The 20432-nt window shown below is 47.4% G+C and overlaps 1 protein-coding gene across 4 annotated transcripts in view; it reads left to right on the top strand.

Moving 5' to 3' along the window:
- LOC119168181 (uncharacterized) overlaps nt 1–20432 on the top strand; it is a 411631-nt gene that overhangs the window by 364426 nt on the left and 26773 nt on the right. The window contains exon 9 of one of the 4 annotated variants that reach the window (XM_075882495.1): nt 1721–4260. The exons of the other annotated variants lie outside the window; for them this stretch is intronic. Coding sequence (XP_075738610.1) covers nt 1721–1875 — 155 coding nt within the window. The 3' untranslated portion in view covers nt 1876–4260. Of the gene's footprint in view, nt 1–1720; nt 4261–20432 lie in introns of those variants that run through there. 4 annotated transcript variants of the gene reach the window in all.

Here is a 20432-nt window from a genome sequence, read left to right as displayed (position 1 = left end):
TTGGTTGGTTGGCTGTTCCTCAGAGTCCTGGCATAACCCACCACATGGGAGCAGCCATGAAACGGACGGTGCCTTTTTTGTGAGATGGAATTGTTTTACCAGCCGGGTTATTTAGAAAAGGATATCTTTAAACAAACAACCGATTGGTAAAGGATAGATTAGAAATAAAATAAATAGAGGTAATAAAAAAGAACAAGCTAATATGGTTTGAAATAAAGTGAATTTATGCCTCAGCTTAACATTCTATTTGTTTCGTTACCTTTAAAAATAATCGCGTACGACCTCGCAAACGTTCCTGTGGCTAAATCTCTTTTCTGTTGCTCTTAAGGAAAGGACCACCAAAAGGCTTAAATTTAGAGACAACCTACAGAGAGGTTCTTCTGACAGTCTCTTCCTTTCATTTGTATATAACCTGCATGTTAAGAGGAAATGATGAAGGGATTCACTCTCGTTGCAGTGGAGGCATAGGAGAGACTGTGTCAGACCAGACCTGTGTAGATAAAAATTCAGAAGAGGGGGGGGACTCGGCATCGTAGTCTCGTAATTGATATCTCCGCCATTTTAGAGGAGCACTATCGATTTTTCCAGGGGTACATAAGATGAGACAAATCAGATGTTGCTAAGCGAGATTTTTCAAAATGATCTGATATGATAAATTTCTCAAAGCGTGCTACTGCGATAAATGCTAGCGTCTGCAATATAGAAATTATGGGATAATTATGTGAGGGTACTGCGAGTGCATCTGTACATTCATTGAGGGTTAAATCTATATGCCCTAGAATCCACACCAAGCTAATGAGTCGTAAATGTTTTGGGGCAAGGGCGTAAAATACTTTTAAAGCATTGGACATATTAGGCGCAGATAATGAACTACACACAGACAGGCAGTCTGAAAGAATAATAGCATCTGTTATTGATTGAGCTAATTTTCGTAATGCTAAGAAAATTGCAAGTAATTCTGCTTGATAGATAGGTGTAAAATTGGGTAAACAAATTGAAAAAGACCAATCCAACACTGAAGATGCAATTTGGACTCCTGCCTTCTCTTCGCGAACTGAAGCACGTGCGTTGTCGCTCACTCCAACTTCTTTTGCACCCTGCTCCACCTGCCTTCCTCCTTTTAGTTTCAATTTTGGATTCCCGCTTCAAGTCCTTTATGCTTACGCATCATCCATAAAACATGACTTGTGTGTCTTTTCTTCACAGTAGACTTGATGTTGGGAAAGGAATTACGGTAATATGAGTGATAAAGTGTTATAGAACAGTAAAGGAACAAATATGTGTCAGATAATGTGAATTGCACAACCAGTGGATCATTGAACGCTACAGCCCTTTATAAAAGTTTGATCTTGTTCACCTATTACCTGTGGCTTATACCGACTTTGGGGGATCGTAGGGATGACAAAAGTTTCTGGTAAATTCTTCATCGTTGTCTGTGACACCACACGAAAATTGCGCTAAGTTCCTCGCAAAAGTGCAGCAGGTAGCATGCTTCTCTGAAGAATGCCAAAAGATGGCATTCAGTAAAAGCTCGTGAACTCGGATCTCATGGGACCAGAGAAAATGTCCGAGTTAGCCGAATTTCAAACTATCGAATGGACCATGAAAACAGAAGGAAAACGTACACTGCACAGGCAAACTTTTATTTCTTAAAGAGTGTGTTATTTTCGCCTGCCTCACCGTCGGAATTTCTGACAGAACGATCTTATTTTCCCATCAGGTGGTGATGCGCACGTTCACTGTTGCGAGAACAAACGCAGAACTCCTCGAGGACTCCTCGGCAGCCTCCTGCACGGTGTGGCGACGTCACGTCGGCTCATCCTAGCCGTCATCACCGGAACAGTCATTTTAGTTCTCCTCAAGCACTTCCGATAATATATCATCGTCAGTCAGCGGACCAGCAACGGCAACATGATAGTCTATAGCGACGTAGTCTAACATCTGGACACCACTAGGAAGGAGAGAGTTAAAACGCATGTCATTCACCTCGTTGTCCATATTTCCAGTGGGCTCGTGGGTGTCCTCTGGAGTGGCCTCTGGAGGAATATCCGAGTCGTCGGGGCGAACAAAGCCGCTGTGCCAAAAAGAATTTGCAATGACCGCGAGCGGCGTGTTGCTCCAGACTGGCGCTAAAATGTGAATTGCAGTCAGGAGACTCAGGTCATAATCTCGCTCTGCTTCCTTGCACAGCAGGATCCATTCCGGCACATGTTTTCTGTACCTGCTTTTTAGGTGCTGAATTATCCCTTGATCCAGCAGTTGCAGAGCAGCCGTAGTGTTGGCAGGTAGAAATACAAGTTCGATGCACTCCAGCCCTGTCACTCTGGTATGAGCAATGCCGTTGTCAATTGGAAGTAAAACCTTGCACTTGTTAGCGGAGAAGCGGCGGTCGAGTTGGCACAGCCAAGCTTGCAAAATATTTGAAGTCATCCAGGCCTTTCTGTTGTCGCGATATTGCACAAGAAAGTGGTGAATGTTCTTAAAACACCTTGGGTTACGTGCCTTCCTGATGACTAGCAGTGGCAGGCGCTCGGTGCCCGACATATTTGAAGCGAGAAGCGCAGTGATCCTTTCTTTGCTCCTCTTCCCTCCAATGCACGGGTCGCCCTTGAAGGTGATTGTTTTGTCTGGCAAGGCTTTAAAAAAGAGAGCCGTTTTATCGGCATTGAAGACGTTGGCAGGCTCATAACAAGCCAGGTACTGGGGAAGCTGAGTTGTCTTCCAGTCAGCAATACGCCGTTCATCCACTGCTGCTTTTTCCCCGTACACGTTTCGAAAAACCAGCCCGTGCCTTTCTCTAAAGCGGGCAAATGAGCCTTCAGACGCACTGAAAGATTCAATGTTCATTCTCAGTGCGTACCTTTCAGCTTGCTGACAGATCAACGGTCTGCTCAAGGGAAGCTGGCTGTTCCGCATGTCCGTTATCTACCGCAGCAGTGCGTCTTCCAGCTTCGGGTGTGCTGCCATCCTTAATCATTTTCGTTTTCCAGTAAATTTGCCGCTGTCAAACGCCTTGAAGTTTTTTTCTTTGTTCTTCACCTAATCGCTCAAGGTGCTTCTCTTAACATCGTACTTTTTCATTATCTCCTGTCCAGAAACACCTGCGTTAACGTCTTTCAATGTCATAACCTTTCTGTCAAGATAATTTTCTGGCTGCTTTGGCCGCTTAACTCCTGTGACGGTCGCCATGAAGCGCGACGGCAGCGGCAATGCTCACAAACACAGCCGCAACATGCGAAGTCATAGCACAAAGAACCAAGACACGAAGTACATCAGTGGGCATAGCATGGGCGTAGCAAGCATCTGTTAGTAGACACCGGGTGCGCCGGTGGCTCAAGCGCTTCCGCCGAGTGGTAACTAGCGCCACCTAGCCATTTCCCCTCATTTACTATCATCATGGTCACATTCTGCTGCAGTTCACTCGGTTTCAGTTTCTCCAAAACTCCGGTTCTGCCGTCGATTACGGCAAGCGGCTTGAGCCTCCAAGCCACCGAGATCGCGCGACTCTGGAGTCCCGATAGCCCTCTCCAGAGTTGTCCGAGATAACTGGTGCGCGGCTAAATCCCTCCGAATTAATGAGCATTTGACCTCATTGAAATACACGGTTTTGTCGGGACTACGCCGCGAGTCCGTGTTAAACGAATTTCTGAGTTAACGAGGTCTGGATAAACGAGCTTTTACTATGGAGTATTCCTGCCTACTACATAGTCATTAATGGCTTTGTGGCTACCTTTCAAGTGTGCTTGCAGCAGCTACACAAAGAGTGTCGAAAAAAGGTTCTTGAAGGCCGGTTCTTCGAGCTTTCACAGTGATAGTGCTGCATGTTCAGCGCAGGCCTAGTGGTTTTTTTACACATGTGCCATCGAATATCCCAGCCATATCACTGGTCTTCGCACAAGCTCTGGAATAACGTCGAGCGTTCGTACCTTGTGCACAATCTTAACTGAACAATCTCCAATAATCATGAACGTTCTCGAACGATGACGTGCAGTTTGCGCTGAGCCTGACAGGCTTTATGGGTGAAAATTGAATGAAACAAGAGTGAAAATAAGGAACACGTGAGGCATCGCCCCTCTCTGAAAAAGCATTGTCCCCACGCTTAGAACGGAACATTGGGGAAAATGCATGCAACAAAGCAAGAAAATAAAACAATAGTAAAGCACAATAATAGAGAAATACCAAAGACTACAGTTTTAGCTTTCTTCACACGCATGAAATGACTTGAGGCACACTACATGAATTACTTCAGGTCACCCACATCGTCGTTGAGAGTTCGTGATGCCATGGAGCACAACCTCGTAGTCGAGTGTACTGAAACATCGAACTACGCTGTACAGTCAGAAGTGCTGTCCAAGAATTTTTCACTGAGTCTACATCGGCGTATCAGCGTCCCCACCCAAACACAGTCACCAAGCTGGCATACCACGAAACTTCATCGAATATTATAACGGTGGCTGCTGGTAATCGATTGGTTTTTATGCGGAGCCAAGCGAGTTGTTGAGCTTCTTCGGTGTGCTGGAGGTAGACAGTCACGTTGATGTTTTCTTCCGAGATCTCTGACATTGGGTAACTTGGCGTCGAGTGTTGTGGCTGGGCTCCTTTCAAACAACAACTTTTACGGCGTCATTTGCATCATTTCTTGCACGAAAGGTCACGTACAGAAGGATTGTGTTTGACATTAACGTACATGGCCAGCATGTGGGCGATGGTCATATTAAGACGCTCCGTTAGGCCATTCGTCTGTGGCAGTGGTCGGGTGGTGAATTATCTGGCTGTACCTCAGGGTCGCCTGAGTTAGATCCGTCGTGAAAGCCATACCTCTGTTAGTAATGAGGACCTCAGGAGCTCCGTGATGCAGGACAATGTTCTCGACGATGAAATCTGCTACCTCGGAGAGCGCCTTTGTCTCGACCTAGCACGTGAGGTAGTCAGTAGCTACGACAATCTTTTATTTCCCAGAATTCGACATCAGCAGTGGCTCCAGTAAGCCCATGCCGATTTGCTGGAACAGCCGGCAAGGTGGCTCGACAAGCTGGAAAAGTCCGGCTGGCCTAGTCCGCGATGTCTTTCATAGCTCAAAGTCTCGGCAGCTTCTGGTGTAATGAGTGACGTCGGTGGATTGTCGTGACCAGTAGTACTTTTCCTGTATTCTTGCGAGTGTACAGGAAACACTGCAGTGTCCAGTCGTCAGGACGTCATGTAGGGCTTTAAGGACTTCTGATTTCACTCCTGAAAAAACCACAAGAAGGTGTGTGGCTCAAAGGGGCGAGAAGTTATTTTTAAAGACAACTCTGTTTCGCAGGAAGAACGACTCCAGCACTCTCTTGAAAACCTTTGGAACAGTCCCACTAGAGGTATTCCACAAGGCTCCTGAGTTCCGGGTCAGCTCACTGTCGCCTGACAAAGTCATCAGCAGTTATCATTCTCAAGAAGCCATCGTCATTCAGGTCGTTGGGCAGAGGTATAGGTCGATGAGTACAAACGAGTACACGAGACAGGCTGTCGGCGTCATACTGTTTTCTTCCAGAAATGCCTCAATTTTAGGTAAGGCTAAGACGCAGTGTGAACGGGACATTATTGAGGCATTTCATATCTGGAAACTGGGTCCCGACTAATGTGTTAGCGCAACATCAGTTTATGTCATAAGGAAAGAATGTTTGTTTTTAGCACAAAGCGGTTTACTTAGATTAGCTTGCCGGATGTTTTTGGTTTGTTATCTGCACATGCGTTGTACGGTCCTGGGAGAAAAATTGTTCCGAAAGAAACGTCATTTGTTAGTGCCACAACTTTGCTCTCTGACTCTGTTTCTACTGCTCTGCTTTTTTCGATTTCGACGTTCTGCGGCTTTTGTAGTTCACTTAATCTTGTGATTGCGATCCTTGGGTACAGTGTCGACAGTGTCATTACCTGTTCGTTACCGACCACTGGCTAATCATTCATGCTCATGTATGCACAAAATAGAAAACTGTGAAAACACCCCACAGACGCCCACGAAAAAACATTTATGTATAACTGTGAGGTATAAAAAAACAAACACAAGGAAACGGTTGTACGATCCTGAGTTACGCTAGCAGGGTTGTTTGTGCGCTCACGACAAGAGCCACACAAAGTTTATGAACAGCCTTTTTCTGAATTATATAGTACGCTCTCAAAAAGTCCTACAGTGGACTTTTTTCGGACCGTGAGTTATCTTTGAAAAAAACTGAAAGGTGTGCTTTCTGTATCATCCGGTGAAGGCTTTCCTGAGGGCGCACTGAAAATGTCGGCTAACATATGAGGACGTCCGTACCGTTGAGGATGACCTCAGGTCATCGAATCGAGTGCTGTCTGGGAAGGCAGTCTTTTTTGGTCTCTCGTTCACCTCGATTTTCCAGTAGCCTGTCTTGAGGTTCAGCGGCGAAAAGTATTCTAACGTAGATGCGCCAGTGTACGGGAGGCAGAAGAAAGAAGAGCAGTGAAGCTGGCGCTTGAACTGTGTGGTTGGGTGAACTAGACTGGGTCCGTCTCACAAACACGCTGCTCTTTTCCAACGCTGTTTCATCTCATCTGTAAATTAACACATTCACTCATAACTGTTTGGTGGAAGGTACGAAATACATCTATTTGGATGACCCAGCTCTACCAATTTGTCAACGGAGCAGACGTTTGGCTGGCTTGCCACCACAGCTACCAGACATAAAGGACTCGGGAGAAGGCCATAACAACCTCGCCACTGATGAGCAACGCTCTCACTCGACAGGACAAGCTGGTTACGGCACGTCGAAACATCAACCAAGGACCTTTTCGGAGAAGCTGGATGATGATGTTGAGGATTGGCTCAAACAGTACCAAATAGTGAGTCGCAGCAACAGCTGGAGCACTGCTACGCAACTAGAGAATGTGGTGTTTTTTTCTTGCTGGCACTGCGTTTCTTTAGTTCGACAACCACGAGAGTGAATTGATCACATGGGACATTTTTGTGGACGAACTGAATAAGTGTTTTGGTGTCTCGGCTGCTAAGGTCAAGCAGGCGAAGCAAATGCTTTCATGCAGAACTCCTCGATACCTGGCAAAACCTGCACCACCTACAGGGCTGTTTTGAAACTTTGCGGAATCCTGCGTGCGAACATGTCTGATGGAGATAAGCTGGTCATCTCCTTTCTTATTTTCTTATCATGAAGGAATACCTGCACACACCTTCCGACCTGAAGAAACAATGCCGAGCGTTTGAAGCGCTTAAGAGGAGGAGAATCCTTAACAATGTGCCCACAATTGCATGCGTGATTGCGGTGCCTTTCTGAATTGTGGTAGTGGTGGGATTTGTTTTCATAGCGTATTGGTAGCGTATTGGTCGTAGCCCTCTCCATTGACGGGAGATACCATTGGTGACAGCTCACACGTGTTTTCTATGTCTCAAGACGTCTGTTTGGCTCTGCGTACCGTAATGTTAGTGCACGTAAACTCTTCACTTTTTGTGCAGGTTTTCGCTACAGTTGAGCCGAGCCGACTTTTAGTAACGCACATAAGAAAAATGTCATTGTGCCTTGTTGTCTCGTACTCACCGTCGATGGTTGTGCCCATTTGTGGACTGTGAATGTTTTCACGCAGCCCATATCTCTGCTTGCAGGACTTAAATTGGCAAGCTTCGAAGAGAAAACTACTCCTACCATCCGGTTACTTGAATTGTCGGTGGCCGTAAAAAAACCTCGCGCCAGCACGTACCCCGGCTTTTCTGCCAACATTGAAGGCATGATCAAGAAGTCACTTTCTTCATCTGAAAGGTCTCTGCTCTAGGAGGTGCTCACAGGCTACGTCTCATTCTTTGACTTTGCCCAAGACGAGAGGTCTACCGCTACGCCACTGCCTTGACGTACGCACCACTGCATCTATACAGGCCAAGCACCACCAATACATCAGAAGCCCTATCACATATCGCCTTCCGAAAGGAAAGTCATCGCCGAACAAGTTCTCAAGCAACAATTTGTCTTTGGCAAAGTGTCAGCTCATCCCCATTGGTACAAAAGTGCTCCGCACAACGCTGGTCTGAGGTCGTTGGCCAACCTGGCCGACGTTGGGCATAGGTCGGCTGCGGAGGTCCGTCCACGTATGGGATTGACACTGGCCTCACGCTGGCCGATGTCAAGGCCACTGATGTAGGGCTGATTTTATTGGCCAACCTGGCTACGTGCCAGCCTTCATAGGGCCACGTTTGACCTGGTGAAAATTTGCACCTGGCCAGCTGGTGGCCACTAGGGTGTAGCCTGGGGGGGGGGGGGGGGGGGCTTTATTATTTTTTTGATTTTTTTTTAAATTTTTGCATGCGTACTGTATTGTATGTGTTGCCACAGAGGCAAGACCGACGCCCGCGTTGCCTTTGTTGAACGCTTCGCTTTTCTTTCCTTATTGTGGGCTCACGTGCCCCCGCCTTGCACTCGCTTCTTCACGCGTCCGGTGCACAGCATAGCATTTTCCGCCCATATGTTCCTGCGGTAAACTTAACATCCTCCTGGGGCCACGACCTGGTCGCTTGCCTCCAAAAGGTACAACCCTTGAGTGGCGTGATCAACTTGCTGGTCGTTGGGAAAGGCGATTTTGAAGCACCTCTCGAGGCCGTCCCTGCTGGAAAACGCCTCAACTACTCTGCCGAGCTTTCATTGCAGCGCTGGCACGCTGACGTTCCTAATCACCAAGGCACCGACATGCAGCTGAAACAAAGACAACAGCTGGCAGTGATGGGCGGAGTGCAGGAGAAGTAAATATTCCTTCTTCCACCGTGTCCACAATCAGTGCAGAAGCTTGTCTTTGTATCTCACCCTCCTTCGCAATTCATGTGCGGTAGAACTAGGCAAACTGCCGCTTGTGCTTGCTGGTAATCCCACAACACGCTTGCCGGTTAAGAAATGCGATGGTGTCAGTTCTGTATCGTGTTTAGGCGCGCCTGAGCGAGCGCGCGTGCGCAGGCAGTCTACTGCGCACGCTATCTGCTTCCTTCTCTTCGCCTTGCACTGTATATAACTAGCGCACAGTAAACCAAGGTGATTCTTCGCTAGGAGACGGCTGGCATCGGTTCTTGATAAGTACGAAACATGGTGTCAGAAGTGGCCACGGGCGAGTCTCGGCATTGAAAGACGCTACCACGACCACGGCGGAACTGGACAGAAGCGGTATGGAAGTTTTGCTGAAACCGCCCGAGCATCTGCGGCTGAATGGCGATATTAGCAAGAATTGGCGCCTGTTCAAGCAAAAGTTTGAGCTGTTTTTGACTGCTTCAGCGCCAGCGGCATCCAAGGAAGCGCCAACGCTGGGTCCCACCAAGCTTGCACTGCTGTTCAGCATAGCCAGCAACTCTGTTCTACGTACGTTTGACGGAGGAATCGTCAAACACCTGGGTATTGTCACTGTAAAACTGGCGCTCTCCATCAAAGCAACCGACATCGACTTCTTTGTCGTCAAGAAAGGACATCAAGCGCTGTTAGGACTACAAGCAAGTGAGCTGCTCGGCTTGTTCTTACGCTCGGTGAACGCAGTTTCTACGACTACAAGTGAGCAAGTCGTCAAGCAGTTCCAAGAAGTGTTCAGCGGCACGGGATGTCTTCAACGGCAATACCGGATGGTGCTGCGGGACGCCGCCGTTCCTGTCATCCAGCCAGCTCGACGGTGCCCCTGGCACTACAAGGGCCCCTCAAACAGGAACTCGACCGCATGGAAAAGGCAAGTATCGTGGCCAAGGTACAAGAGCCTACGGACTGGGTGAGTCCTTTGGTAATTACCAGGAAAAGATATGGCAAATTGAGATAGTGCATGGACCCCAGAAAAATTAATGAATGCCTGAAGCGAGAACATTTTGAAATGCCACGCCGAGAAGATATTGAGGCTGAGCTTGCGGGCGCAACCATTTTTTCTCGCTTGGATGCAACTTCAGGGTTTCATCAAATACCACTGCACGAAGAGACTTCAAAAATATGCACGTTTGCCACTCTATTTGGGCGTTATCGCTTTCTGCGACTTCCCTTCGGAATAGCCTCGGCATCGGAAGTTTTTCAAAAAACGGTTGGTCAGATTTTCGAGTCCATACCAGGTGTACGCGTGTACGTCGATGACATTCTTATTTGGGGCGCGACGAGGGACGAGCACGATGAAAGGCTTCGGGCTGTCTTGGAAGCAGCGCTAAAAGCGGGGCTAACACTCAATGCCGCAAAGTGCGACATAGGAGTGTCCGAAGTTTGTTTTCTCGGCGATATCATATCCGCAAAAGGAATACAGCCAAGCCCTGAATCCATAAACGTTATGCGGAATATGCCACCACCGACTGACAAGTATGGCGTACAACGCATGCTAGGCGTGGTGAATTATTTTTTCAAGTTCGTCCCAGCACTAGCTGAGAAGACTCTGCAAATGTGACAGCTAGTGAATAAAGATGCCGCGTTCGAATGAAATGCCAATTACGTCAAGGAATGGGAACAACTCTGCGCCTGTTTGAGCAAGAAGTCGGTGCTTGCAATTTTCGATCCTGAGCGAGACACAAAGATAACGTCCGATGCGTCGCAGAATGGCATAGGTTCCGCGCTAATGCAGCGTTATGATAACGCGTGGAAGCCAGTCGCTTATGCCTCGCGCGTGTTGACCGAGGCCCAGAAAAGGTATTCTCAGATCGAAAAAGAGGCGATGGCTGTTGTTTTCGGGTGCGAGAAATTTCATTACTTTGTGTACGGGCGTACCATTGCACTTGAAACGGATCACCGCCCGCTGATTGCTATCGCACAGAAAGCTATCGGCGACATGCCACCGAGATTGCAGCGTTTTTTCTTGCGTTTGCTGAAATACCGCTTCCACCTGCAGTTCGTCCCCGGTAAAGAATTGGTTTTGGCCGACCTGCTGTCGAGGGCTTCCGTTGGATCACCAGACGAGGAGGCGGACGAAGACGTCAAGATTCATGCCGTTAAAACTGTGCAGGCACTGATCAGCGAGGCCACGCAAGTACGACTAGCAAGGGAGACTCAAAACGACAGGTACTTAAGAACTGTCCTTGAGTGCCTGCAAAACAGGCAAGCCGTGGACGGAGAACTGAAACCCTTCGCCGGAGAACTCTCGGTGGTCAACGGCGTATTGCTCAAAGGATGCAAAGCTGTTATACCGCAAAGCATGCGCCGTGAGATGTTGAACAGGATTCATGATGGGCATATGGGAATAAACAAGTGCAAATCCTGAGCCCGCCGTTTAGTTTTCTGGCCAGGACTTTGCGCAGACATCGAACAGGTTGTCAAGAATTGCACAACTTGCAGAAAATATACTTACAAACAAGAAAGTGAGCCTCTCATGATGAGACCCGTGCCGGAGCATGCGTGGTTTAGAGTGGGTGTCGACATTTTTCACTGCGCCGGCGAAGCATTCCTGTGTGCGTATGACTCGCTATCCAATTTTCCAGAGGTAGAGCCTCTGTACGACACATTGGCTGCTACAGTTATCGAAAAGCTAAGCGCGATATTTGCATGATACGGAATACCGGCAGAAGTGTGCACCGACAACGGGCCGCAGTTTGCTAGCCGAGAATTTGCAGCATTCTCAAGAAAGTTTGACTTCAAGCATACCACATCGAGTCCCTTGTTTCCGCGATCAAACGATCTGGCAGAGAAAGGAGTGCAAATAGTGAAGAGAATTCTGAAAAAGACGAAGGAAGGAAACAATGATTTCTGGTTGGGACTTTTGAATTACAGGGCCAGCCCATTGGACGACAGCCGGTCCCCAGGAGAGCTGCTTCAAGGTCGGCGGCTACGCACACCCCTGCCCGATTTCAACGAGGTCCGACACATGGCCGTACAGAAACACAGCTGTGCACGCCGAACTGGTCATCCACTCAAGCCATTGGCTGAAGGGCAAGTCACCCGCATACGTGGTGAGAACTGGGCAACAAAGGCCAAGGTGGTCAGCATGACGCGACCGAGGTCGTACCACGTCGTCACGGAAGACGGCAACGTTTTTCGGCGTAATCGACAGCACCTGCTCGCAACTACTGAGCCCTTCCACCCCTCCGCCGAAGACTTGGCCGATGAGAACGCCGATGCACCGATAGAGCAAGCTCCACCTCTGGTCCCGCGTTCGGAGGAGCCGCAAGTGCCCAGAAGATCGACCCGAGATAGGAGAGCACCCCGTTGACTAGGCTACGATGACAATTTTGTGCAAATTTCGTAGTTACGTTCTCTCTTGATGTTTATTTTGTTTTTCCTTCAGAGAAAGGAGGATGTATCGTGTTTAGGCGCGCCTGAGCGAGCGCACGTGCGCAGGCAGTCTACTGCGCACGCTATCTGTTTCCTTCTTTCCGCCTTGCACTGTATAAAACGAGCGCACAATAAACCAAGGTGATTCTTCGCTAGGAGACGGCTGGCATCGGTTCTTGATAAGTACGAAACAAGTTCCTCTGCATTCTGAGCGTCCTCGCAGAGTTGGGTCAAAGGGCAGCAGTTGACGATCGCTTCCACCTCCACCAGCACAGGGAGCAGCTCTTCGTAGCTGAGGCTGATTCGTACAAGGCAGTGCTTGAGTGCATCCTTAATTGTCCGTATTACTCGCTCCTAGAAACCTCCCCATCATTCATCGTTCATTGTTCGTCATGAGCTTCCAGCAGATTCGGTGGGTACTCACGTGGTTTTGTCTGTCTTTCTGAGTCGGAATCGCAGTTGCTTGGAACAGCTGTGGAAGGTCTTGGCGTTACTCGAATAAAGATTTGATTGGATGCCCCTCCTAGACACAAATCGGCGAATGGCAAGAAGAAATGAGTGGACTGTCATGTCCGAGGTTAATTCTAAGTGCACCGCCCATGTCATTGCACAGGAGAAAACGGCAATATAAAGTTTCGTCGATTGTTGAGTAGAGAGATAGTACAGTGGGCTGCAGAAGTCTACTCCCACGAGGTCGAACGGGGATGCTTCCATTATGCGGTCTTTCGGTAATGGTGCAACTGGGACCGATGCTGGAGGTACAACTAGGAGCGACACTGGACGCAAACGCCGGCAATGACACGGCAAGCACGACTGAAGCACCCTTTTAACGGTTCGTCTGCCTTTTAAGTTAAAAACCTTCATCAGAGGTCCAGCAGCGTAACTTGAACGCCGGCATATAGAAGACAGATATGCGACGTGGATATCAAGAGCCTCGTAAACACGTGATCGTTTCGTAATAGGATTGGGTGTTTAAGTTCCTTTGGTCTATCAAGTTCCTGTAAGCAGCCTGCGACTCTGAGCAGCCCGTCTTGGTCAAAATCCGTCCTTAGTGTCAGAACACTGGAACCTGATGGCAAAGGCTGGCCCGCGCGACGTGTGGCAACCTCTGCTGGGAGGCGGCTTTCTGGACAAATTTGAGCCATTATCGTTCTGCGTTATCTATTTCCAGGGACGTCAGCGGTCCAGAAATGGATGGCTTGTTTTTGGAGGTGTTGCAAATGAACCTCGAAATCTAGGAAGTTGCTCTGAGAAGCCTGGAGAGTGAGCTGTACTTGTCTAGGTCCAGTAGTGGTGTCGGTGGATGTATGGCTTGAGCTGAGACTGCAGTTCGGCACACTGCCAGTTGGCTGTTGAGGTCCTGCACCATCAGCGCAGAGCGAGGATTCAGAGGCAACATGCCTTCTGGTTCGGCAACCAAGGAGGTTCATTCCATCACTTGGTCTCTTGTATTAGAACCGCTGCGAATATTTCGCGAGCCAAAAGGTCTGCCGGATTGTCTGCGTTCACGCAGTGCCACCAAGTGTAGCCTGTAGTCAGTCTGAATCTCTTGCACACGGTTCCTTATGAAGGTCTCAAATTGGTGAGCATCGCCAGAGACCTAATGTATTGCAATCATTGAATCCGTCCAGAAGGAGGTGGCCCAGGATGAGAAGTTGGGCATTTCCTGGATGTAGTGCCATAACCTCGCTACTAAAAAACACGCAAGAAGCTCTAAACGTGGTAAAGTAATTCTCTTCAGTGGTGCAAAGTGAGACCTGCTCATGAGCAGCCGCACTGTAAAACGGCCGTTTTATTTATTTATTTATTTATTTATTGCATACTGCTGACCTGTTTGCCAGGTCTTAAGCAGGAATGGGCATACAGAAATGTTTACTACAAAAACGTAATTGACATCACACGGCATACTGACAGTGGTTACAATTCAACACTTTTGTAATAATTTACAAAAAACTAAAGAAAAACAATACAACAATGGCATAGCTTTGCTGACTGAAACGTACTAAAAAAAAATGGAAGCATTGCGTAACTATGGGCTGCATGACTGTACAAAAAAACTGTTAGTGGTTATTTAGAGCATGTAGAAATAAATCAACTGTTGGACACTGTACAGCATCGGGTGATAGGCAATTCGACTCACGGGTAGTTCTTGGAAAAAATGAATACCTGAATTTGTCTGTGCGGTTTGCGTAATCTAAAACTTTCTTTGAATGATGGGAGCGCACAGCATATTCACTTATTTGTCTAATGTGCACTTATTTGTTGATACCAATTTTGTGGTGGAAAATGAGGTAAAAAGCTTCAGCCTCTCCATTCTTCTCTCCTGTAGTTTTTCAAGATCCGCTTTAATTAGTAGAAGTGAAGGGGAAGTACACCAACTATAACAATTAAAAACAAATCGGACAGATTTTCTTTGGACCATTTCTAATTTTTTAATATTGAGTGGTTGGCGCACAAACATCGTGACTCCGTATGCATGAGGGCTGGTGTAAGCAAACAAGTGTACCGTAGCACATTCATGTTCTTGCGATGCAACTGCGAGACAATATGGAATGTGAACGGTAGAGAGAACATGCAGTTCGAACACCCACTTTTTCCATATTTCCTCAATGTCAAGTGGAAGAGGCTCGTCCCAGTCTATGTCTTGTCACCATAGCCGCTGGAACAAAATTCATGCTGTCATGTGAAATGGAGCAACGAAGCCTAGCGAGTCGAAGAGTATGGGGAAGGCTTGCAAAACGGTTTGCTTCGTTGACGGTTGCGTTGCAATGAATGCGAATATGACTTGTGAAGTGATGAGGATGTGATTGTAGGAGCAATCCCAAAGTAGACCAAGCACTTTGGATTTGGAGCTCTGTTCGGTAACATTCTTGAATGAGAGGCCGTCCTTCAAGAACTGGGCGCGTAGAGGGCGGTAGTTGGAGCGCCACTTTCGCATTTTCATTCTGACCTCGGCAATGATAGCATTCGCTTCCCTGTAAATCTTCAACACCTCCTCTTCGGAAGACGCATCTATGACTAAATCATAAATGCAGAATGACCGCTGTAGACAGGTGGTGGTGTCCGGGTATTTAGTCTTTCATGTTTTGAAGTGGTGCTGCAGGGTTGCTGACAGCAAAAATGGGCTAGAAGACGCTCCGAACAAAACTCAGGTCGTGCACCACTCGACGATTATCAGGACGGGATGGTCAGAGAGCGGAAGTTGGTCAATCCACAGGAAACAAAGCGCGTCTCTGTCTTCTGGTCAAATGCATATCTAAGAGAACTTGTTGTTGGGCTAGTTGGTAGAGCATTTCGAAAAGTTACCGTATTTACTCGATTCTACCGGGCCCTCGATTGTAACGCGCACCCGATTTCCACCGCGAAAAAAGAAAAAAAAACGTAAGACATCGATTGCAACGCGCACCCATTTTTTTTCGCTGGCCCGCACGATCACACCACTCGAAAAACGATTCCTTTCGGGATTGTCTCCCATTTAAATATCAGGTACGGGCGAAGCTTGTGCCCATCTGACGTGTAACAGAGCATTGCCGTCACTGTAGTTTTACCGTGGACCGATGTCAGCACGCGAACTTGCTTCGCCCCTTCTTCTCGACACTTGTGGTGCCAGGCATGTCGAAGAGGCGTCTGATCGGCATTCCAGATTTGCCCAAGCAGGTAGCCGTTGTTGCGCCGCAAGTTTAGGACGAACCTCTGAAAACTGTAAAGCTTTTCGTCGTACTTCTCTGTAAAAGTTTTCGCATATGCATGTTCCCCTTCGGAGGGAAGAGCCTTTCCTCTTCATATAGTTAATTAGCCAGCACCTGCTTGCTTTAAACTGGCTCCGCGTTACACTTTTTTCTAAGACTAATTGCATAGCCCGCACTTGGAGCAGTTCTGTCGTCACGGGCCGCTGTGCCACTCGCTCCACAAGCACATACTCGCGGAGCAGCTCTTTAATTTGCGGAAACCGACCCTGGTGTGGTTCACTGAAGCCTTTGCGTGAAGCTTTGCTGTCGACAATCTTCTGCTTTTGTTTCCGCCGGTCCCGCACGCACGTTTCGGGAACGACCGCGATGCGGCCCGATTTCCGTCCGTTTCTGCACACGCGATGACTTTTCTTTTAAAAGCGGCATCGTGGTGCACTCGAGTTTTTGGAGTCGGCCCTTTCACGTCGTCGATGCTAATGCACTACTAGATGACGAACTCCTCAGCACACGTACGAAGTGCCGCACATGGTAAACACATAGGCAGAAATAGCCGACGCACCATGCCGACGCACGTAGGGGGTGGCCATTTTGGATTTGCGATGGCAATAGATTGACCGTAATTTTTTTGTTTGTACTCGATTCTAACGCTCATGCGATTTTTGAACTCGCTTAACCGGAAAAAAGGTGCGCGTTAGATTCGAGTAATTACGGTAATTCGAGCGCGAAAAATTGACACGACCACTCACACACGCACACACCCATGCATCAAACACACAGCGCTCACTTCCAACTGATTTATTCATAGCTCGAAGGCTTGAATATATACAAGACACATTGTGCGCACACACACCAAAGAAAGCCAACAGCATACATTATCAAAACGTACAGTTAATCAATGTCATAGCCTTGGAGCGATGAACTGAAGTTCGGTTGGTAATAACGAGATTGAAGGGGTGCTTACACAGTGATCTTTATTTTTTTCTTCAATGAAAAAGGCCTCTAACACTTCATGTGCAGTTTTACTTGCGCTTCTGCCCAGAATCTTCGTCTCAAAAAATCGTGCGTCACAACCACACGAGATGACATGCGCAACCAGGCGCGCATACTTGTCATCTCTTTTTGTTAATTTTGGGGCGTGTTTCCTTAATCGGTCATTAATACACCGTTCGGTTTGGCCAATGTTCACTTTTCCGCAGGATAAGGGTATGAAGTACACAACCCCCATGGAACACTTAACAAAGGCCCTCTCATGTTTCTTCTGACAGCCGCGCTTCTTTCTATCGCACACACCTTGGCACAGTCTTCCAATTTTTTCTGGTGCAGAAAACACCATCGGTACGCCGTGCCTGGCCGCGACTTTCTTAAGGTTGTGCGAGACCATATGGATATATGGCACAACTTGTGGCCTAATCCTGAAGGGCTTGGTAGCAGGCATCGCTTCCCCTGTTCCAGGTTTAATCTTCTGCAGAAGTGATTCAGCAACGGCCGTAATGACCGATCGAGGGAACCCAGCAGCCTATAGTCGGCTCACCTGATTAAGGAAACTAACTTTCATGCTGTGTGGGCCCGACCTTTTTAGCGCTGATTCCAAGCAAAGAGACACAACGCCCCTCTTCACAATCTTTGAGTGGGCAGCATCGTACGGCAACAGCTGCTTCTCAGCACAAGGATGATAAGACCAGCAAAGATGCTCATCGTTTCACAGGAGGCTTAAGTCTAAAAACTGCAGACAAGCTTCTTGAGGCAATTCAACAGTAAAGGAAAGCCCTCGTCCTAGTTTTATAAAAACGTTTAAATTAAATCAGGGAATGTAAGGTCACCCTGTTTATTTAAAGAATTAAAAAATCGTCAACGTACCTAAAAACCTTTAAAACCTCCCCCCCTTTAAAAGCATTTTCCAAGTCCCATATACATCCTCTAAAAAAATACCGCAAAGGACCGGTGCGACACAGGAACCAATGACTACCAACTAGCCCAAGAACAAGTTCTCTTAGAATACATTTCTAGTACAGTGGGCCTGTCTTTTAACTCGTTAGGCCTTGTGTCATTTATTGATGGACTTGTGCGCAACATCATCGAGGCCACATGCGAACCAAGGAAGTGTGCCTTCTGCATACGCAAGGGTTTCCCTCCTGAGGAAGTTTGTGCCTTATTCGGAGGTGTTTAACCATCCTGGAGACATATCAAAAGGGTCTGCAAGATTCTCAAGGCAGAACTTTGGCGTCAGGTGCGTTTGTTTCATGACTGGCTCCGCGTGGTCCACTACAGTCTTCTTCCGCAATGGCAGGCTGCTAAACACCTTCGATAGCTGAGGCAGCAACTGGGCGTACTCACGTAAGTGAGGTGGAAGCAGGTGCTGAACCCACTGCTCAAGGTGGTTGATAAGCAAGGAAGGGAAGAACAGAAGCGCATTGTGGTGCTACAGAATGCATACATTCCGGCAGAAATCGAGAGATGGCTTCGGAAGGGACCAAAGTTTGCCGTTCCGCCTCGCATTTCTGCCCATGAACTTGTCGGAATAAACAGGGGCTTGTCTGTGAAGGCCGATCAAGACCGGGACAGATGCCTACAAGATGGTATGAACTGTTTATCGAAATGTGCACTGCAGAATCAAGATAGACCTAAAGTTAAAAGCTTGAATAACATCGTGTCGTTCTTTAAAAACCACAAATTAACGTTAATGCTAGCCGACAAAGAAGGTTGCTTTGTGGTCATGCCTGAGGGAGCATACAAAGAAAAGGCAGTTGGGGCTATCAAGAAGAACTTCCGCCCAGTTAAGTTGAGAGCGACGCGCGTTAGGTCTAAGTTCGCTGATTTTTGCAAGAATGCGGGGCTTACAATGTTAGCTAAGGACATAAAGAACAGCAAAGGGAGCAACCTGAACGTTTTTTCTCGGCCAAGACATACAAACCGGATGTACCTTTTCGCACTATTGTTAGTGGAGGAGGGTCTTGGCAGATTAACGTTAGCAGATTTCTTCAGAGCAAGCTAAAGAATCTCGTGGCGAATGACCCTTTCCGTACGAAGGCCTCAAGTGATGTGTGCGACTTTTTGCGGTCTCGCGTGAAAAGCAATGCCTTTTCAGTGGAAGTTGTGGATCTGTATTATTCCGTGCCGCATGACAAGCTTCTAGCCTCTGTAAAATTCTGCATAGAAGATAATGGTGACGTCGATTTTATTAATGACGCGGGCATTAATGCAGACAATTTTTTATCGCTTTTAGAATTTTATCTCAATGCAACTTTTATTATGTTTGACGAAAAGCCCTTTGTTCAGCAGCAAGGAATCTGTATTGGTTCCTGTGTCGCACCGGTCCTTTGCAATATTTTTTTAGCGGATGTAGATAGGGACCTGGACAATGCTTTTAAAGGGGGGGAGGTTTTAAAGGTTTTTAGGTACGTTGACGATTTTTTAATTCTTTAAATAAACAGGGTGACCTTATATTCCCTGATTTAATTTTAAACGTTTTTATAAGACTAGGACGAAGGCTTTCCTTTACTGTTGAATTGCCTCAAGAAGCTTGTCTGCAGTTTTTAGACTTAAGCCTCCTGTGAAACGATGAGCATCTTTGCTGGTCTTATCATCCTTGTGCTGAGAAGCAGCTGTTGCTGTACGATGCTGCCCACTCAAAGATTGTGAAGAGGGGCGTTGCGTCTCTTTGCTTGGAATCAGCGCTAAAAAGGTCGGGCCCACACAGCATGAAAGTTAGTTTCCTTAATCAGGTGAGCCGACTATAGGCGGCTGGGTTCCCTCGATCGGTCATTACGGCCGTTGCTGAATCACTTCTGCAGAAGATTAAACCTGGAACAGGAGAAGCGATGCCTGCTACCAAGCCCTTAAGGATTAGGCCACAAGTTGTGCCATATATCCATATGGTCTCGCACAACCTTAAGAAAGTCGCGGCCAGGCACGGCGTACCGATGGTGTTTTCTGCACCAGAAAAAATTGGAAGACTGTGCCAACGTGTGTGCGATAGAAAGAAGCGCGGCTGTCAGAAGAAACATGAGAGGGCCTTTGTTAAGTGTTCCATGGGGGTTGTGTACTTCATACCCTTATCCTGCGGAAAAGTGAACATTGGCCAAACCGAGCGGTGTATTAATGACCGATTAAGGAAACAGGCCCGAAAATTAACAAAAAGAGATGACAAGTATGCGTGCCTGGTTGCGCATGTCATCTCGTGTGGTTGTGACACACGATTTTCTGAGACGAAGATTCTGGGCAGAAGCGCAAGTAAAACTGCACGTGAAGTGTTAGAGGCCTTTTTCATTGAAGAAAAAAATAAAGATCACTGTGTAAGCGCCCCTTCAATTTCGTTGTTACCAAGCGAACTTCAGTTTATCGCTCCAAGGCTATGACATTGATTAACTGTACGTTTTGATAATGTATGCTGTTGGCCTTCTTTGGTGTGTGTGTGCACAATGTGTCCTGTATATATTCAAGCCTTCGAGCTATGAATAAATCAGTTTGAAGTGAGCGCTGTGTGTTTGATGCATGGGTATGTGCGTGTGTGAGTGGTGTCAATTTTTCGCGCTCGAATTAACTTTTCAAA

Source organism: Rhipicephalus microplus, unplaced genomic scaffold (assembly GCF_043290135.1).
Source record: "Rhipicephalus microplus isolate Deutch F79 unplaced genomic scaffold, USDA_Rmic scaffold_12, whole genome shotgun sequence".
In the NCBI taxonomy this organism is placed as follows: Eukaryota; Metazoa; Arthropoda; class Arachnida; order Ixodida; family Ixodidae; genus Rhipicephalus; species Rhipicephalus microplus.
Note: the sequence above shows the minus strand (reverse complement) of the source record. Positions and strands in the feature narration are given on the sequence as shown.